This window comes from Muntiacus reevesi, chromosome 9, assembly GCF_963930625.1.
Source record: "Muntiacus reevesi chromosome 9, mMunRee1.1, whole genome shotgun sequence".
NCBI lineage: Eukaryota > Metazoa > Chordata > Mammalia > Artiodactyla > Cervidae > Muntiacus > Muntiacus reevesi.
In genome coordinates, this window is record NC_089257.1 from 26232622 (window position 1) to 26253098 (window position 20477).

Sequence of the window (20477 nt, forward strand, 5' to 3'; positions counted from 1 at the left end):
CTATTAATAGCGTCACATTTAAAATAATGGCTAATTCTTACCTGCAACACACTTCATTCTTTTATTTCATCACTTCACTTGATCATGATGCAATGTGTAATGAGGACAAATTTTCCTTGAAAACTAAGAATGGTTATTTTTCTTTTTCTCCCACACTCTCAGTATAATATATTAACTCACAGCACCACCTATCTTTGAATAAAGGTTAGGAAACTAGTTTTACTTTTAGCATAATGCCCAAATATGTGGACTTTACAATTTAGTGTGAAATTAAGTCCAAAATGCCAAAAGAAAAAAAAAATCTAAAAACAGAAGCTCCATTTGACATGTACACTCAGACCAGTACATATCAATTTCTTAGCGATGTTTCAAAGGAGTCTGGCCAGCAGCATACTAAATTAGATTTCAATCTGCTACAAAATAGTCAGTGAGCAAACTGTGCCTGAAAATGTTAAGTACAAGTTGAAGTCAGGGAGAAGCAGGGCCATTTTTGACTTATCAATTCTAATATTTACTGACATTTTCATGCCCAAGTGTTAACTAGAATTTGTGTTGCCTTGTCCTTAGCAGTTTTCTCAACATTTTGGTCATTTCCCTTATTTAAATTAGAAAGGAAAAAAAAAAACCAATTCAGGTATAGTTTCATTTTCACATCCTGTAAGTACTATAAATAAACTTAAAATGTGAAAGATAGCCTGCTCTTATAGCACACAGTTCATTCTCTGTAACCATCCCAATCAAGGACACCAGACCTCTTTCTCAAATTAGTGTTATTCTCTGACCCTTCAATAAACCTAGGCAGTATAGATATATTAAGAGAAAACACTGTTAGTCAGAATGAATGAGCATCTATACCAACAGCCGAGAACTCAAGCCGTGAGAAGCAATGATTATAGGAAAAGCTTGGCTGTGATGTCCATGAAGAATTAAAATGTCTTGAATTTATGGAGCATCTCTTCTGTGGAAGGCAGGACAGCTCTGAAAGGCAGGCAGGGCCAAGTATCATCACCTACTTCACCTACCAGGAAACAGACATGACTATAGATCAGTGTAGTGACCACTTGATCAGACGTGACTACAGAAGAGCGTCAGTCCACTGGCAAAGCAGAACTCCAGGCCAAGGGTGACTTATGGCTGCTTCATGTGCCATTCCTCAGATATAAAAATTAGAAGAAAAAAAAAATTCAGTTAAAATGAACTGAAAATAATGTGACTTATGAAAGTTATTTTGAAAATAGCATTTGGTTACAATTTTTAGTATAACTGTTAATATGACAAAAGTTTTGAAGACCATTTTTAAAGAATGGCTGAGTAACTGAATTAAGCATCTTAGCAATTGATACAATGGGGCTCTAATTATTTTAGAAAGCTCTTTTGTTACAGCATAAGTAGTTCATCATGTCATAGCATACAACTTATACCACAGGTAACTGGTAGTCACTGGTAAATTAAATCCATCCAAATCCAGTTACAGTTAGTTTGTCAACTGTAGCAGAGCTGTTAAAAGAAGTTCTTCTAATCTTTACAAGAAGTAGTCAAACTTTCATATTATCAATGGAATAAAAAGGACAGTTCTCACTTGCTTGACAGGTCTTCTCTTCTACTCTTTCTGAAGTTTTACATCCACATCCATTATTTTCCTAATGTCGTATCACAGGTGACCCCAGAACAACATGAGTTTGAACTGTGCACGTCCACTTAACATATGGAATTTTTTCAGTAAGTACCTACTATAGTACTACCCAATCCCCATTTGGTTGAACCAGGGATATGAAGATCGACTGTAAACTTAAACACCGATTTTCAACTGCATGGGTCACAATTACCTACCTTGGCTTGTTCAAGGGTTAACTGTAATTTTAAATTCCTTCTCTCCTTCTGTAGGATCTTGTTGAAGCCATTCCAGGGAAATTACTAATCTATTTCAAGGTACTAAACTTCTGTGCCCTAAGTTTTAAAATACAATAGAAATTTTTATATTTTCTTATATTTTATTGCATAATATAAACTTGATTAAAATGTATTAACAACACATTGTGTTCAAATCAACACTAAATTAAAATGTTTGGCAGGAAATCACATGATTTATTTTAATATATTCCAACTCAGTACGAAGGTGAGCGAGCAGTTTATTTCTGAAGTTTTAGATATTTTAACTATAATTCATTATCAAAACAAATATTTTGGTCTCTTTCTTCATCTTTAATTTTTTAAAAAATTCTTCTTAAGTTCACAGTGTCATGGAAGTGTAAAATAAGATGGATAAAAACCACTTTAAAACATATGGCTTTATATACATAAAAAATTCAATAATGTTGCCACAACCCCTAATGCAGTGCGATTCTTATTTATTTACTAGTATCCAGAATAAACTTCTGTACATATTAAATTGTTCAAGTATATCTAGAGCAGTGCTTGTAAAAATGAGGTCCCACTGCTACAATAATGGGTATCTCTTTGAAGACCACTTCTAATTCCAACACAGTTAAGGTAGAGTTCTAAAATTTTTTGATTTTACAGTTTATCATACACCCTCAAATATCCTAAAATGCCCCACTGAGCCAAACACTAATTTAATTTACATCTCGTTTAACATCACTTTAGTACAGCACCAGTGGTTAAACTAAAAATGCATGTGACCAACCAAATGTTTTCATTCTTCTGTTAGTTACAGTTTGTTATTTACTTCCATAACATCAAACCCAAATGAAAATGAAGACAACTCAGGTCAAACTCCTTCACCTTAAATAAATACACATTTCATCCACTTCACACTTAAATACCTAATTGTTTTCCTATAGTGTATGTTTCTCAGTAACAGCAATACAATTAACTAAGCCCAAGACCAACTTCTTATCTTTGAGATCAGGCAAGTCGGAGAGGATTCTCCAGGTTCGCTTTAAAACTTTCCAGAAACCTGGTGGCCAGTTCGTCGTCTACCACCCGGCTGTCACTGGACATGGTGACCGTTATGAGCTGACGCTGCTGCAGCTGGGCATTCCCCTCTTCATCCTGAGTGAGCTTCAGCACAGGTCGGAATCTCCCTACAGCCAAAATGCAGGCCTGAGGAGGGTTGATCACGGCAGTAAATTCATCGATGCCAAACATCCCCAAGTTGGAAATACTAGGGGAAAACAAAAAGCTCTGAAGGCGGTATGTCTTTAACCAAAGAACCCTTTCCCTGAGTCATACATTTTTACTTTGCTGAAAAACTGTACCCAGTTACTCAAAGACCAAAGACAAAGAATACCATTTACCATAGTATCAAAAAGAAACCAGGTAACAACACACAAATACTGTATCTAATATAAACATATATTCAGCACTGAACTGTAAACCCCAGGCAGAGAAATATGGCAAGAAAAAGAAATAGAAAAAAAAGAAAAAGGAAATAGAAGAGTATAAGGGTTAGAAAAAAGAAATAAAACTTTGTTGGCAGATGAACTGACTGTGTACAAAGAAAATCTAAGCATCTACAGATAAACGAGTAAGATAAGTGAATTTAGCTAAACCACTAGATAAGTCAATGTAAAAATCTGTATCTATATACAAGTTGCTTTCATTAGAAAAAACTAAAATAATACCATTTATAATAGTACAAAAAAATCTAAATCTAATAAAACATATATATGATCCCTAAACAAAAAATTACAAAACAGAGCTGAAAGAAATCAAAGAACTAAGTGAACAATGGTTTACACCATGTCCATTCACTGGAAGACTCAATGCTATAAGGATGTCAATTCTCCCTAAACTTAAATCGATCAAACAATTCAGTGCTACCCCAACAAAATCCCAGCAAAATCACTGCCATGTGTGTATGAAAAAAGACAAGCTGAATTAAAAATTTATTTGGAAATATAAAGCCAGGAAAGACAATCTTGATGGTGAACAAAACTGGAAGACTTTCCGCTGTCATAGATCAAAAATTATAGTTAGCTTGTATTAAGCAAGCAAAGGACAAACAGATCAACTGAAAAGGAGATAGAATACAGAAAAGAACCAAACATGGTTACCTTCTCAATGCTATAGAGTAGTAATGGTATTAATAACTGACATTTAGTCAATTAATTATCCAGATGGGGGAAAAAAGGAGAACTTTGACCTTTACCTCCATATCACAAACAAAATCTGATTTCAGATAGATAGCAATCTACATGAGAGAAATTATAAAGCTCTGAAGATAACACAGAAGAATAAAACTTCATGACTCTAGGATAGACAATAATTTCTAGTAGGAAAAAAAAGAAAGTACTAACAACAAAGAAAAATACTGATAAATAGGATTTTATTAACTCAGAACTTCTGTTCATTAAAAAATACCATCAGAAAAGTTTCAAAGGCAAGGTAAAAAGTGGGGAAAGTATTTGAAACAATATATATCCTGAAAAGCCTGTATATCCGGAAAAAGAAACTCCTATAAAACATTTTAAAAAACAGTCAAACTTCAGCAGGTGTTTTACCTGATAAGTAACCAGATACCAAAATAGCTGACAGATAAATGAGGACAGTATTCAACATCATTAATTTTCATTTCCCTTGGGCTTCCCAGGTGGTGTCAGTGGTAAAGAACCTGCCTGCCAAAGCAGAAGATGTATGAGACACAGGTTCAATCCCTGGGTCGGGAAGATTCCCTGGAGGAGGGCATGGCAACCCACTTCAGTATTCTTGCCTGGAGAATCCCTTGGACAGAGGAGCCTGGTGGGCTACAACCCCAAGACTCACTAAAACCTAATAATACCAAGAGTTAACAAGAATACGAAGCAACAAAAATTCTCATACACTGTTGATGGAAGCAAAAAATGGTAGAACCATTTTAAAAAGCTATCTGGTAGAATCTAGTAAAGATATAAACCCAGCAATTCTACTTTCAGGTTTATAAAAAAAAATACATATATAACCACAATAAGACACTGATAAGAATGTTCATGGCATCAGCACCAGCATTTCTAAGAGCACTAAACTGTAAACAACACAAATGCCCACCAATAGTGAAATGGACACTAGCGTATTTATACAGAATACTACAAAATGCTACAGTGCAATAATAAGTAAATGACTTTCACACAACATAGTTCATCTCACAGACATTAATGCTGAATGAAAGAAGTCAGACACTGAAGAATATGTATTTATATAAAGATCAAAGTTGGCAAAACAAAAACATTGGTAATAACTTTCAGAATTGTGGTTACCCTCTAGGGGATCAGAATTAGGAGGGATAAAGGGAGGCTTATGACATGGAGGTAATGTTCATAGTCTTGCTTTGGTCAGTTACACAGATTTCTTCACTTTGTAAAACATTCCAGCTACATTCAGTGTACTTTACTGTATGTACGTTACACTTAAGCAAGAATAGAGTTGATGATAACTCAAGAGTCACAGTGTTAATATTTTACCCCGAGGGACCTAACCCCAAGGGACCTTAAAATAAATCACAAGTAGAAAAAAAAATAGTTGAGGTTTATAAACCTACTTACTATATGTCAGAACCTGAATGTCATTCTATGAACATCTGAATGGGCTAACCAGCTAACCCTAATGGCTTTCTACTAGCTTTGATACGAAAACTTAACTAGTCTGAAGAACATTTTCACATATTCTCTTGTCTAAAGTACAATATTTAGCTTAAACTTTAAAAAAAAGTTTCAGAAAATAAAACAGGTTGACAAGTACTTTATAAATCTTATGTCTGTTTCATGCTGCCAATAATTAAGAGTTTAAATTTTACCTAAAAGATCCTCCTTGATATTCTTCAGGTAACAATTTTCCATCTCTGGCTTTCTTTGATAGAGTCTGAGAAAAATATAAACAGAGCATGATAACCAATACTACATTATATAGCTAATTTTGTCACTTTAAATATTTTTATAGGGTACACTCTCATCTTTGATAGGCCTTGACTTTATAAGAGAGTATACGTACATATGCATGTACATATACATTTTAAAATTATATATGTATAATTTTCTCTAACACACTTAAAAGTGAGTAAGTTAGAGCACAGTTAATCCAAGAAGCTACAAATCTGTGAATCAAAACTCTAGAAAAATCATCTCCCTTTAAAAACTGTTCACATATTGGAATTATCTTGTATGCTATGCAGAAATGTTTCACTGTTCTTTATACATACAATGCAACTTTCTGCTTTGCCTATAAACTTTTTTCTTGTAAGACAAAGTATTAGAAGAGCCCTTTTTGTTAATCTAGTACCTTTTAAATAAAGTATTCAATGGCAACAATCTCAAAACCAGCACATCAGTTTTCATCTTTCAGCATTTGCTTCTCTTTTACCCATAACAGAATAATTTCAAATAGTTGTTAAAAAAAACAGAATTTTATATTTACTTCACAATATTATAAGCAGCTTCAGTGTTGTTACTCCTTATAACTGATTTTTTAAATGTCTGTTTAACATTATAAAGATTGCATCTGCCACAATTCAGTCATTTTCCTAGTCAGATAATTTGGTTAATTTGTTTCTTTTGAATTATTTCATATGATTTCTCAGAAGTGGAATGACAAAGCCCTAGAAAATGGACTTTTTGTTGTTGTTTTTGATCCTATAGCTAAAGCATTTCTGGAATGAGCTAGTCTATTCTACGCTGCTACAATGGATGTAAAAATGTAGTCATTTCATATCACCCTAAAGCTGATGTCTAAAAACTTACAGAGGGAAAGACAGATAATACTCTGAGAGCGAAAAGCAGTTGAATTTTCCTCTACTTGTACTTGCAATTAATCACACTTCTCTTAATTTTTATTTTTCAATGCTTCAAAAGCAAGGGGACATAGACTGAATCATTGCATGTGAATAATAAAGAATTATTTTAGAGAGTAGGGATAAATGAAGCTATTGCCATTGGGTAGATGATACAATCTAGGGCTTATTCAATATGATGTATTATATAGATAACAAAGGTATATTTACAATTACCACTGATAACTATTTAATTTTAAATCATAGATGGTTCAATTTTTGAAAAATAAAACATTCTTTAAAAATCTAAAAATGATCTCATTGTGACTTACTGCCAAATGCTTCAATTGCAGATTTGTATTATTAGCATACAGTTATTTACAAAACTATATAGATCTGGAATGAAAAATTAAGAGATGAAAATTTAGACTTGTACTTGGAATACCAAAAATAGAACAATCTTTTTTCCTGCCTTAAGCAATGTAACTTCACATGATCTGAACAACAAGCACACATCATATGAACTTTAAAAGCTTTTCTCTAAAGGCATATGATCACAGCACATCCTGATGAGCTATCAGGCTAAAAGAAACAAAAACATTTATTATTAAAAAAAAAAAAAGACTGCAGCATACATAATATACTTTAAAAAAATCTCTATAAACCCAAAACATATCAGTAGGATACTCATGTCAAGGAACTCAAGAAACAGCACGGAGTAAGGATAGATTCTGATGAGGATCACTGGTTCTAAAAGTAACTAATTCTCAATGGGATTTCCTGGTAATGTGAACTTAAAAATCAAAGCACGTGTTCCTTGAACCATCAAGTTGACGGGACATAATACAAGCTAACTAGCAACTATTTCTAAAATCACCTCCTGCGTGCATGCTAATTTGCTTCAGTCATGTCTGACTCTTTGTGACCCTATGGATTGTAGCCCACCAGGCTCTTCTGTCCAAGCGGATTCTCCTGGCAAGAACACTGGAGTGGGTTGCCATGCCCTTCTTCAGGGGATCTTCCCAACTCAGGGATCGAACCCGTGTCTGCTGCATTGCAGAAGGATTCTTTACTGCTAAGCCACCAGGGAAGCCCAAAATATATCACATGCCTTACTAATTCATTCAAAAATTTTACTGGCTACTAATGAGGTAAACTTTGCTTCTGTCTCTTAAAACTATTGTAATTAATGAAGAATAGCATGGAATTTAAGCCTTGTTACTCTATTACTTTATTTAGGAAATATAAACCTGAACTTTGCTGAGGCAGACCTTCAGTCCCACACACTGACAACCTTGCGATTCTTAAGCATCAAGAAGTACTTAGAGCAGGCATGCTTAACTTGGAATCCATGGGTAGATAGTCACAGTCTAACAAATTCCTTGAAAAACTACTTCCAACAGAATAGTTTTTATTGAAAACTCTTTTTTAAATAAATTCACTGAGCAACTAGTATCTTCTAAGCACCATCCAGAATTAGATATACGGCAATGAACAAGACAGTCAACATCAGAGTGTCCGGAACATACAGGGGTTGACAAATAAATAAACAAGGTAAATTCAAAGACTTATAAACCATACGAAGACAATAAACAGGGTAATTGTTTATTTAGGAACCTACTTTAGCTATGGAAGCCACAGAAGGCCTAAGAAAGTGGCATCTGAACTGAGAAATGCCTGGGTTTAAACAAACAACTTCTAGTGCTTTCTAGATGCAACACTGTGGGCAAATTTCTTAAAGTTTGTGCTAAATCTCAGTTTCTTCAATTTGAAGTTAAGGTTCCAACTATGATATAAAGCTATTAAGATTGAGTGAAGTGCTTAGCCTACTGTCTGGTACATTATAAGATAAGACAAGGAAGTGACAAGTCTCAGTCGTGTCCAACTCTTAGAGACCCCATGGACTATAGAGTCCATGAAATTCTCCAGGCCAGAATACCAGAGTGGGTAGCCTATTCCTTCTCCAGGGGATATTCCTGACCCAGGAATCAAACCAGGGTCTCCTGCACTGCAGGCAGATTCTTTACCAGCTGAGCTATGAGGGAAGCCCTAGTGGAGTGTTAATCACCGAACATGAAGTGGGAGAGAGGCAGGCAGAATGGGAAGCTCAGACAAGTAGCCAGAGCAAACAGACCCAGGAGCTGCTGGGAGTTACAGGAAATGCTCAAGGATCACCAGAAGCCCTGGGATATTCCCGAGGGCTGGGAGGGCCCTTCCCACTGCTGGGAGGCGTGTGACACTGCTTCCTCACCACCTCAACTTAGTTTCTTTTAGGATGCAAGGAACGGCGAATGCTAACATAGCTGCTTTAAGAATCATATTATAGGACTAAAATTGATAAACTGGTTAGAATCAAAGAAACTTCCCTGTAACAGTTAATTTTTAACTCTATAAGTGGAAGTGGAGTCGCTCAGTCGTGTCCGACTCTTTGCGACCCCATGGACTGTAGCCTACTAGGCTCCTCCGTCCATAGGATTTTCCAGGCAAGAGTACTGGAGTGGGTTGCCATTTCCTTCTCCAGGGGATCTTCCCGACCCAGGGATCGAACCCAGGTCTCCTGCATTGTAGACAGATGCTTTACCATCTGAGCCACCTATAGTTAAAGGAAATTCTAACTCTTTAATCTAATCTCATATGAACATCACAAAAACACTAAAAATTATATGTATTTCACTGCTGCTGAAAACTGTTCACGAAAAAAAGGTGTGCAGCATCTAAGTAATCTAACCTTTATTACTTTAACTTTTGAATACCACCCTTCAATTTTAAAAAGTTCCTTTTTATATATAAAAACACTCTGCAAATCTTTCCAAAGAGGAGGGAAAAAGATCAAAGTATGTAAATTCCACTAAAATCACCTTTAACTATATTTAACTCAAGATCCAAGACTATGCATTTTAAATTAGATTACCTTCCATTCATTGGGGCTTCACTGGTAGCTCAGCTGGTAAAGAATCTGCCTGCAATGCAGGAGACCCTCGTTCAAGCCCTGGGTTGGGAAGATCTGCTGGAGAAGGGATAGGCTGCCCGCTCTAGTATTCTTGGGCTTCCCTGGTGGCTCAGCTGGTAAAGAATCTGTTTGCAATGCAGGAGACCTGGGTTCCATCCCTGGGTTGGGAAGATCCCCTGGAGAAGGGAAAGGCTACCCACTCTAGTATTCTGGCCTGGAGAATTCCATGGGTTGCAAAGAGCTGGGCATGACTGAGCAACTTTCACTTTCCATTCATTTATTTATCTGGGACAAGTAGGTCTACATACAGCTCCATAAAGAAGTCTTATATTCTACTTTTTAATCCCCCTTATAACTTGTTTTACATATATATATATATAATTTATTTATTTATTCATCCGTTTATCCTTGATAAACAGAAAAAGAATCACTTATCTAAATGAATCTGAAATTTTCAAAGGTAACACCCTCAAGTCCTGGGATACTTCTGCCAAAAATTACCCTTGGAAATTAATTGAGGCTGTCAAAGCTGACCTATTGTGTATGTTCCTGCCTATTCAATGCAGTAATTTTGGTGAGAGCTGATTCTTACATATTAGAGCCCAGGGGGAAAAAAATGAAAATTTTGCTTCTGGAATACTAAGTACTTTCAGTGATCTCAACCCTAGAGAGGAAATGAATAAACTTTTAAGAATAAAGTGCTGTGAAAAGTGAGCACTTTAATAAAAATACAGTTTCAGCTTTAACTTTAAAATCTATCTAAAATGTCATATTTAGGGTCAAATTACGGACTTTGGGAAATAAAGCAGTAATCTGTAGCTTGAATGCAGCTGGCCCTAAATATGCATGTTATTTCTGAATGTTTGAATACAAAATAATCTTAAAATGGGTTGTATCTGGATCAAAACTTAAAAACATATATGCATAATTGATAATCACTTCAAAATACCAAAAATCTCTCTAGCTTTCTCTCTCTCTCACACACATACACACACACATATCTATCTCACAATGTGACCAGATCATGTCAAGTCTTTTCCAGAAAGTAAATTCCAACATTTTGCGAGTCTAGTATCGCTTAAGACCTACCTTTACAGAGTCAGCAATCTCCTGTAGACCCTTAGCAGCAGCATCTTTTATGACTGGTGTAATTAGACCTCTATCTGTTGCCACAGCCACTGAAATGTCAATACAGGGCAGTTGCTTTGGACCCTCTCCATCCCAGCTTGCATTAACACTAGGCATTTGCTAGAAGGCACAAGTAGAAAAAACATGTTATTCAAGAAGGAGCTTTAGACTAAGGTTATTAGAGAAAAATAACTAATGTTATGCATTTTTTAAAGTGAATATAGCTAGACTGAAGGAAAGAAAGAAAAATTTGATTTGAAAAAAGTGGTTTGGACTTCTATATTAAATAACTCCTATGTTTGAGAAGAATAACACTATCTTTTTTGAAGCAAGCGTAAGGAAATTCTGATGATTTATACATGTTTTGATCTCTTTATATCATGGTTAAGAAAAACCTAATTTCTAGGGAGTATTTAATATCTGTGAGCCTTCCTGCCTCATATGATGACTGACATGACTTGGAGGAGAAGAGAAGAGGGTAGAGGGGTAGTGACATTCAACTGTATTATTCCTGTGGCATAAAGAAACCTGACTTCTTAGTGGAGCCCTGGGAGATATTAGCAGACCCTTAATAAATGACTTCCTATTTAAGAGAGATTTCCTAGGATTCATTAACATACGCTACATACTATATATGGGGTTTTGCTGGTGGCTCAGGGTAAAGAATCTGCCTGCTAATGAAGGAGACATGGGTTTGATCTGTGGGTCGGGAAGATCCCCTGGAGAAGGAAATGGTAATGTAGCAACCCACTCCAGTATTCTTGCCTGGGAAATCCCATGGACAGAGGAGTCTGGCAGGCTACAGTCCATTGGGTCGCAAAGAGCCAGACATGACTTAGCAACTAAAACAGCAACATATACTATATATGAGCATGTACATATTTAATATACACACAACTACACTGAGGATGAAAAAAAACAGAAGAAATTACCAAATGCCTGGAAATAGTGTGTATTGATAATGTTGTCAACTATCACAAGAGAAAATGATGCTAAAAATGGATATCAACAACTAATTTCTTTTCAAAAATTCATTGCTTTCTGCCAAGTTTGAGCCAAGCCTCCCAGCATGTCATTTAAGGACAGCAATCCATAATTTGATTCCACCCAATCTCTCTAATTTTATTCCTGCCCACTCTCCTAAGATGAGTTTTCACTTAGGTTTCTCACAGTTATGCTACACTGATTTCCATTTCATCACTGTTCAACTACTCATTTCACTTCTCCATCTTTCAAGGCTCAACTCTTTTATTCAACAATGCCACTATGTCCAAATAATAAAGTCTCAACCCCCAGAGGATTTTAAATTCTTCAGAGATAATAATGAAATGAAAGAAGAAAATAAATCAAAACAAATCCTCACAAATGAAGAATGTCTGACCCCAAAAATTAGAAACTACTTTAGAAACCAAAATTATCTGGGCTTTACTACTTACTTTAAGTGTAACAGCTGCTGCCTTGATAATAAAATCATTTACTGATACTTTAATGTCATCTGAAAGAAAAATAAGCATATGATAGTTAATATTCAAAATAAAACTTTAAAATGAACAATTATGATTTCAAACTTAAATTATGAACTGTACTGACAAACAATGGCAAAAAAAATACTACAGGTCTTTGTTTGCTTAGTCATAAGGTTTCCTTGAGTAGAAAAATTTGTGTTATATGAGGTCTGGGATAAATAATATTAACCATGAATGTAAATGTTTACTCCTAGTCCTGATTACAATTCTTTTAAATTGCTCAGATATCATACACAAGTACTTGAAAGATACATGACAACCATAATCAGAGAAAAAAAGAATCAAGTCCTGTGTCTCTAAAAAGACAAATCGTCTGTCCACAGCGTGTACAGTCAGGAAGTTTACAAGACAATTCATTTTCTTCCAAATCCTTTTCAAATGTCTGTATCCTGTGTACTCTTTATAATATACTGATTATATTGAACAATCACCTTAAAAAAACAAGTATATATATAAACAAACACACACACACACACACACACACACACACACACACACACACACACATGGGCAGGGGGGTGGAGTTTTCAGAAATTTCTTTTTACTAACAAGGCATGCAATGAAAAAAATTTAAATTACTACATTAAATAAGAGCTGATTTTTAATTTAACCAAACAGGATATAGTAAATGCCAAAGATGAAGCAATGCTGGCATGGATCCTAATGCAATGAATGATATGAGGTCTCTCACTAGTTTTATGGTGAATTCAATTAAATCAATGTTCTTCCAGTATACATAATGATTTTAAGATAAAGCTGGGGTCCCCTCCCTTCCCAAAGGGCTGATCATAACAAAAGCATTGGGTTTATACCTCTGCTTTACCAGTGCGTATGAAAGTGTTGGAAAATGGAAACTATATTTGATTCTTTATTGCATGGGCTTCTAGAAAAAGACTTTAAGATCAATATCTAGTCATGGTATGTGGAGGATACACAAATCCAGTTACTATAGTATCATGGAATTTTACATGAACAACAGTTCATTCCAAAGGCATGCTAAGATTTCAGAAAGGGATTAGATGTATTACCATAAACTGAAGTACTGCCAAACTGTCACAGTAACTGTCAGCTGCTTTTCTAATACACAGCTCTTATAATTCAGATTTCCAGAAATACAGACATCTTTGTTTAAAACTCCTTTAGGAGCAGAAAAATAAATGGATTTCCAGTGCTGAGAGACTTTTATCAACTCACTGTGCTTATCTCTCATGTATCTCAGCATCCTTCCCACTTTACCTACTATTCATAGGTGTCCCCAGTGAAGACTTCCCAAATCACCTACCAGCTGATGATTTCCAAATCTAGGGCCCTAGTGGGCAGTCTTCACATGATTCCCCACCCTCATCACACTCCTATATTTCACCACTTTCTTCATCTTGAAACACGTTCTCTTTCTGGTATCTGTGTTACAGACTCTCCTGGTTTTATTCCACAATCTGCTCACTCTCTTTCAGTCAGATACCATTTATATGACAATGAGTCCTTCAAATTCTATCGTAAATCCTTCCGTATCTGGAGTTTCAGTCTCAAACACACACTTTCTCACATGACATTTTCACTTATATTTCTGATAGGCATCCCCAACTTAGTATGTGGAAAAGATGTTTTCCCCAAATTCCTTTCAAACATATAGAAAGGATACCATTGCTAACATTTTATTAAGAACAGAGTAGGACATAACTGAAAAATTCTTAAAGAGATGGGAATACCACACCACCTGACCTGCCTCTTGAGAAATCTATATGCAGGTCAAGAAATAACAGTTAGAACTGGACATAGAACAACAGACTGGTTCCAAATTGGGAAAGAAGTATGTCAAGGCTGTATACTGTCACCCTGCTTATTTAACTTATTTGCAGAGTACATCATGTGAAATGCCAGACTGTTTGAAACAAAATGGAATCAAGACTGCCAGGAGATGGAGGAGGAAATGGCAACCCACTCCAGTATTCTTGCCTGGAAAAGTCCATAGACAGAGGAGCCTGGCAGGCTGCAGTCCATGGGGTTACATGACTGAGCATGTATGCATGTGGGTGGAGGGAGATGGGTTGGTAGCAATAAAGTGGTAGAACTAAAAAAAAAAAAAAAAGAAAAAAAGATTGCTAGGAGAAATATCAATAACCTCAGATATGCAGATGACACCACCCTTAGAGCAGAAAGTGAAGAACTAAAGAGCCTCTTGATGAAAGTGAAAGAGGAGAGCAAAAAAGTTGGCTTAAGACTCAACATTCAGAAAACTAAGATCATGGCATCTGGTCCCATCACTTCATGGCAAATAGGTGGGGAAAAAATGGAAACAGTGAGAGACTTCATGTTTTTGGGCTCCAAAATCACTGCAAACGGTGACTGCAGCCATGAAATTAAGACGTTTGCTCCCTGGAAGAAAAGCTATGATCAACCTAATCAGCATATTAAAAAGAGACATCACTTTGCCAATAAACGTCCATCTAGTCAAAGCTATGGTTTTTCCAGTGGTCATGTATGGATGTGAGAGTTGGACTATAAAGAAAGCTGAGTGCCAAAGAATTGATGCTTCTGAACTGTGGTGATGGAGAAGACTCTTGAGAGTCCCTTGGACTGCAAGGAGATCAAACCAGTCCATCCTAAAGGAAATCAGTCCTGAATATTCATTCGAAGGACTGATGCTGAAACTGAAACTCCAATACTTTGGCCACCTGATGTGAAGAACTGATGCAATGGAAAAAGACCCTGATGCTGGGAAAGACTGAAGGCAGGAGGAGAAGAGGAAGACAGAGGATGAGATGGTTGGATGGCATCACCGACTCAATGAACATGAGTTTGAGTAAACTCCAGGAGCTGGTGATGGACAGGGAGGCCTGATGTGCTGTAGTCCATGAGGTCTCAAAGAGTCGGACCCTACTGAGCAACTGAACTGAACTGAGTCGGACATACACTGTGAGGGGATATCAAATACTCTCATTTGCATATTGTTACAAAACAAAGTGTGAAACATGTTTATAGAATGTTATAGATTGTAACTTCATATAAGAAAGAGGAGTGGAGATGCATGGATAATGTGGGCTCTTTGAAGACTCAACAGAAAATCCCTAATTGAAAGGACAAACCACATCTGGGCAATGCAGATACTATATGAATCCATACCTCCACTGAAATAGTACTGCTTCCTATCTCATGAGAGGAAGGAACTAGGAAAATTATTTCCACAAAAACCTCTACGTCATACAAAACTAAGAAAGTTTGATTTGAGACCAAGGGGAGCATCCAGGGTTAACTTTCTGACTATTGATCACTGTGTCTAAAATAGCTTTCCATTTGGTTCCTTGGACTGTTAGAATCTGTCAGGTTTGAAAGTCCACACCTAAACTGATTTACCAGTCCTGCTTTCATTTAGGATGTAGAAAGCCATAAGAGAAAGCTGTGCCCATCTGAATAGGGTGAGAGGAAAAGCAAGATAAACTACAAAATCATAACTTTCTTGAGCCCATTAGGGAACTGAGGTTATATCTAAGCTTTAGAATTATGTCTATAATTATATGTCTATAATTGTTTATATATATGTTTATAATTAGAGCTCAAAGGAGAAAAAAATATGAAGCAGAAGATACAGTTATAAATAACTGTATCTAGAAGTTTTCAAAATTAATTAAAGACACAAACCACAAAACAGATAAGCTAAGAGAAACCCAGACAGGATAAATGCAATAGGTCAAAAAAAAAAAAAAGGGAAATAAAAATCTTTAAGCATGTAACAGTCATACTGCTAAAACATCACATATATAGGATAACAAAGAAAAAGAATGGCAGCCAATATTCTGTAAGTCAGAAGATAATAGAATATCTTTAAAATTACTGAAAAAACAAAAACAAAATTTAAAAAACCATACCCGTTTATTTAAAATTCTACACCCAGCAAAAATATCTTTCAAAAATGGAGATACACCCATGAGAATGACTACTATCAAAAACACAGAAAATAACATTAGTTTATATTAAAAAGTTTATGTCTCTCAGCAACCTTAGTTTTAGTTGATTTGGGAGAGAAACAATACAAATTTAATACCATGAAAGTACATTTTAAATATGAACTAAAAATTAAAACATATAAAGAAGAGTGATATCTTAAGATATCTTTCAAATATTCTTAAATCAGTTTTGGATATTTTTATGTTCTAAAATGTTAAGAATTGCTTCTTCAGATATTCCAAAAAGTATGATGTATTCAAGACTATGGAATCAATTTATTTCTTATAGGAAAAGAGAATTCTTTTCTAATACTAAAATATGCCCAGATGATGAAACTGAAGTAAGAAGATACACAATGTACATTTTATAAACAAAGGATATCATACTAGTTTAGCACGTTTATGACATTAAATAAACTCAGTTTTACTAACCTTTGACCAGATTTTGTCTAGCTCTCAGGACAGCTCCAAGGTCACAGTCAGTAGTGGCATATGCGTGAGGTATAGTACTTTTAGATTCAGTTAATCTCTTGGCGATAACCCTTCTAATATTGCTAGCTGGGACTTCAGTGAACGTGCCCTGCAAAGAATGATAGCACGTCCATTAAATCATAAACAGAACTGAAAACAACAAGCAAATAAACTGTATAACTGAAATCCGATCTCAACGACCTAACTTAGGAAAATAAAGTGTCATACAGGAAAGCCTGTGTGCCACAACAGAGAGCCCTTGAGCTGCAATGAAGACACAGCACAGCCAAAAGTGGCTGTCAGGAATAAAGACCACACTTTCTTACAAAAGAAACATACCAAATCATAAATAATCCCCTAATGGGTGTGCTTACTGAGATATTACCTATAAGCTTGTAAGCAGCTTTTGTTAACAAACATCACTTCTTAAAGCTCAAAGCAATCAATATATCAACAAAACAACTACAGGGAATTCTTACTTATTAAAATGGCATATATGAGAAAAAGATAATCCAAAATACTAGATAATCTCCCAAATTATTTTTATTTTGGTTTGTAATTAAGAATAAAACAAATCACATGAGATCTTATTTTCAATAAACTCATAAAGTATGAATGAGATAAGAAGGTCTTCCTATAACTTTACTGTTGCTTTTCAATTCTGTTCCTTGAACCTCTAACAAAAACATGATGGGCCTTAAATTATGGCTAATTCCTTTTTTGTCCATCATTCTGGGGCAGGATTACAATCACTTAGGATAATTAAAATAAGTCAAAAGTACAGCTGATTTTTTTTTACAAATGCTTTCTAAGAGAATCAAACATTTTATGCTAGCAAAACACTTGATCAAATAAAATAAATAATGTTTATATACTGAAAGAATTTTAAAGTTTATCTGCCAAATTTGAATAACTTATTTTTTAAAGAAATAAGATCTGATTACTCATAAACTGTTGTGTATGTAGACATGAATCATTAACATACATTTCAAAAATCTGTTTCTCATGAAACTTGTACTGTTTCTAATTCTTTGACAATATTACATATGAATATATTTCTCCATCAGAAAAGGCACTGTAGGTTTATTTTTTTCAGTGCCCATTCAACTTTAAACAAACATGATTATCCTGCATTTCTTCTGATGGGAAGCAAATGACATAAAAGGTACTAACAAAGGGAGACAGAGAGGTAAAACGGAGTAATTTGAAAACAGAAAAGGGCATGTGTCCAAGAGGGAGACAACAATTAGCTATACAATTTCTACAGGTTTTCACTGTAAGACTATCAACACTGTTAGTCAAAAATAAAACATATCCACAGAAGGGAGCTGGTGTCAGCTATTGGTAACTAGTAGCACACCCAAGGAAAAAAGACATGGAAAGTATTATTATAGGGCAGATACATGGCACGTACACTGTGGAACTTGTGGCAAATTTAAACTGAATCATAATTCTATTTGGAAGTTAGCACTGTATAAACAAATTTTGTTTACTGAAATGTGCAAAACAGAGTGTTTCTGTCTTTATCACTTTGAGCTACTACTAGTAGCTCATAACAGACTAGTAAAAGAACCCATAAAACCTAAGAGTAATGGTTCTTATTTTTTCTCTCAGTTAAATCTGAAAGATAAAAATCTATTCAGATGACATTACCTCTACATTAGGTTGTCCGGGAGTGGATACAGGAGGGATCATTGGCCGGGGATAAGATGGAGTGGCTGCAGCCTGTGGGGGCAAAGGCGCTGTGGGAGTGGTTGGCAGGGGTGGGGTGGGTCTGGGTTCAGTGATCTTGCCCGTCTGTTTCAACTGGACCAGTTTGAGAGCATCCCTGGAGATAAGAAGGGAGTTAGATAACCATGATTAGCAACCAGGACTATAAGAATGTTTAGAACATGGAGGCTACATGTGAAGGGAAGATAGAGGAAATGAGTATTTTTTTCGGGAGGGAGGTGTCTTTTGGCAGATGAGCAATTGATAAAGTAAGCCATACCCTCATTCTTGGTACTTGTGAAATAATTTTCACATAGCATTCAGAGAGTGTTAAGCTTATTGTACTTATGACTTTCATTAGGATATTTACTAAAGTATTGGTGCAAATTTGACTGTTTATGGCCATGAAATCATACCACTTAAAATTATGCTCAAATGCTATCAGCACAATCTAATAAATCTAACCCATAAAAGCATTTAGAATGAAAAATAACTAAACGAGTAACAGATTTGCCTTTGTATTATTCTGCAAAACAAAGGTGTCTTTGTTTATTAAAAGGATATAATTAGACTACCATGTCAAGCTCTCAATCCATTCTAAGTTATAGTGGCATAAAGTCATGTATTTCCTTATATAAAACAGCTTTTTTGAAAATTTTAATCTGACAATTCAAAAGTACTTAAAAATGTCTTACATTAAAAATGTTTTAAACCTAATTTTTAATAAAAAAGATTTTACATAATCTAAAAATGACTTGAGGGTGATACAAATCCAAAGGCAAATTATATTTCTGAAATTTCTTAAATGCAGTTGTGTGATCTGGTATTATCACATGGTAGGAAGAGTGTTAACTCTGAGACAGCCCAATGTTGCTGTTCCTGGTGTACACATCCCACATCATCTCTCTTGAGTGTAGCTGGGCCTGTGAACATGATGGATGTCACTCCCATGATTAGGTTGCCTTTGAGGACAAAGTGATGGATTTTGTAGACATATTCATTAAGGTCCTAAATCAGTGACACTGAGTTAATCAAAAGGCAACCTATCCAAGGTTCAGACATATCAGGTAAATTCTTTAAAAGGAAGAGAAAATTCCTAAAAGAAATCTGAATGGAGAAAAATTCTTTTATTTGCCTTGGAGAAACAAACAGGCATTTAGGAACCGTCTATGGAGATGACCACATAGAAAAGATCTGAAGGAGGCCTCCAAGAGGTGAGAGCAATCCCTGGATGAGAGCTAGCAAATAAACAAGGGTAAGAGTTCTACTACCCAAGGACCTGAATTCTGCTAACAACCATGTGAGCCTGGAAGAGGGCTCCAAACTGCAGATGAGACCCTACTCCTGGCTGACACCTTGATTTCAGTCTTGTAAGACCATGGTTCAGAACCCCAGCCATGCTGGGTCAGGATTTCTGATCCACAGCACTGTCAGACAGTAAGTAGGTGTTGTTTTAAACAGCTACTAAGTTTGTTGCAATTTGTCATGCAGCAATAGAAAAGTGACACAGATAGGAATGTTCCAGCCTGGGGGACATCACAGGAGGGATCTCCCGAAGTGTACATGCACATTTTTAAGGAAGGAGAGTTCATTCTTTTTATATTAGGTCCAGAAAGGGATACATGAACTTAACATTAAGTGCAAGTAACTTACTTGCTTCAAAGTTAAAGAGTTGACATTTAAGATAAGCAGTCAGACTGATAAAGAAATTTCAAATCATCCTCGACCTTTAGGTTAGGAAAGAAGGAATAAAAGTGGAAAAATGAGCCTCCTGTGTAGGTAGTGTGGTTATGTTAATTACGTAACCCTACACCACCCATGTGAGAGGATATTACTCCCAATCTATAAATAAGTAAGTAGGTTCAAAGAGGTTATAGCACAGGGAACTCTACTGTAGCGGACTATGTGGGAGAGGAGCCTAAAAAAAACTAGATAAGTGTGTATGTCTAACTGACTGACCTTGGTGTACACTGAGACTAACACAGTACTGTAAATCCACTATGCTCCAATAAAAACTAAAACAAACAGCTTCCATTCCATTTCTAAGT

At 35.6% G+C, this 20477-nt stretch overlaps 1 protein-coding gene across 2 annotated transcripts in view; it reads right to left on the reverse strand.

Moving 5' to 3' along the window:
* Positions 1-2234: 2234 nt before the first annotated feature.
* The window catches only part of PDHX (pyruvate dehydrogenase complex component X), a 71688-nt gene continuing 53445 nt past the window's right edge, over positions 2235-20477 (reverse strand). Inside the window, exons 6-11 of one of the 2 annotated variants that reach the window (XM_065943957.1) lie at positions 18373-18547; positions 16681-16828; positions 12215-12273; positions 10740-10898; positions 5732-5796; positions 2235-3124 (exon numbers count right to left, since the gene is read on the reverse strand). In XM_065943957.1, coding sequence (XP_065800029.1) covers positions 2866-3124; positions 5732-5796; positions 10740-10898; positions 12215-12273; positions 16681-16828; positions 18373-18547 — 865 coding nt within the window. In that variant the 3' untranslated portion in view covers positions 2235-2865. The remainder of the gene's footprint in view (positions 3125-5731; positions 5797-10739; positions 10899-12214; positions 12274-16680; positions 16829-18372; positions 18548-20477) is intronic. The other variant, XM_065943958.1, reaches the window with a different exon arrangement.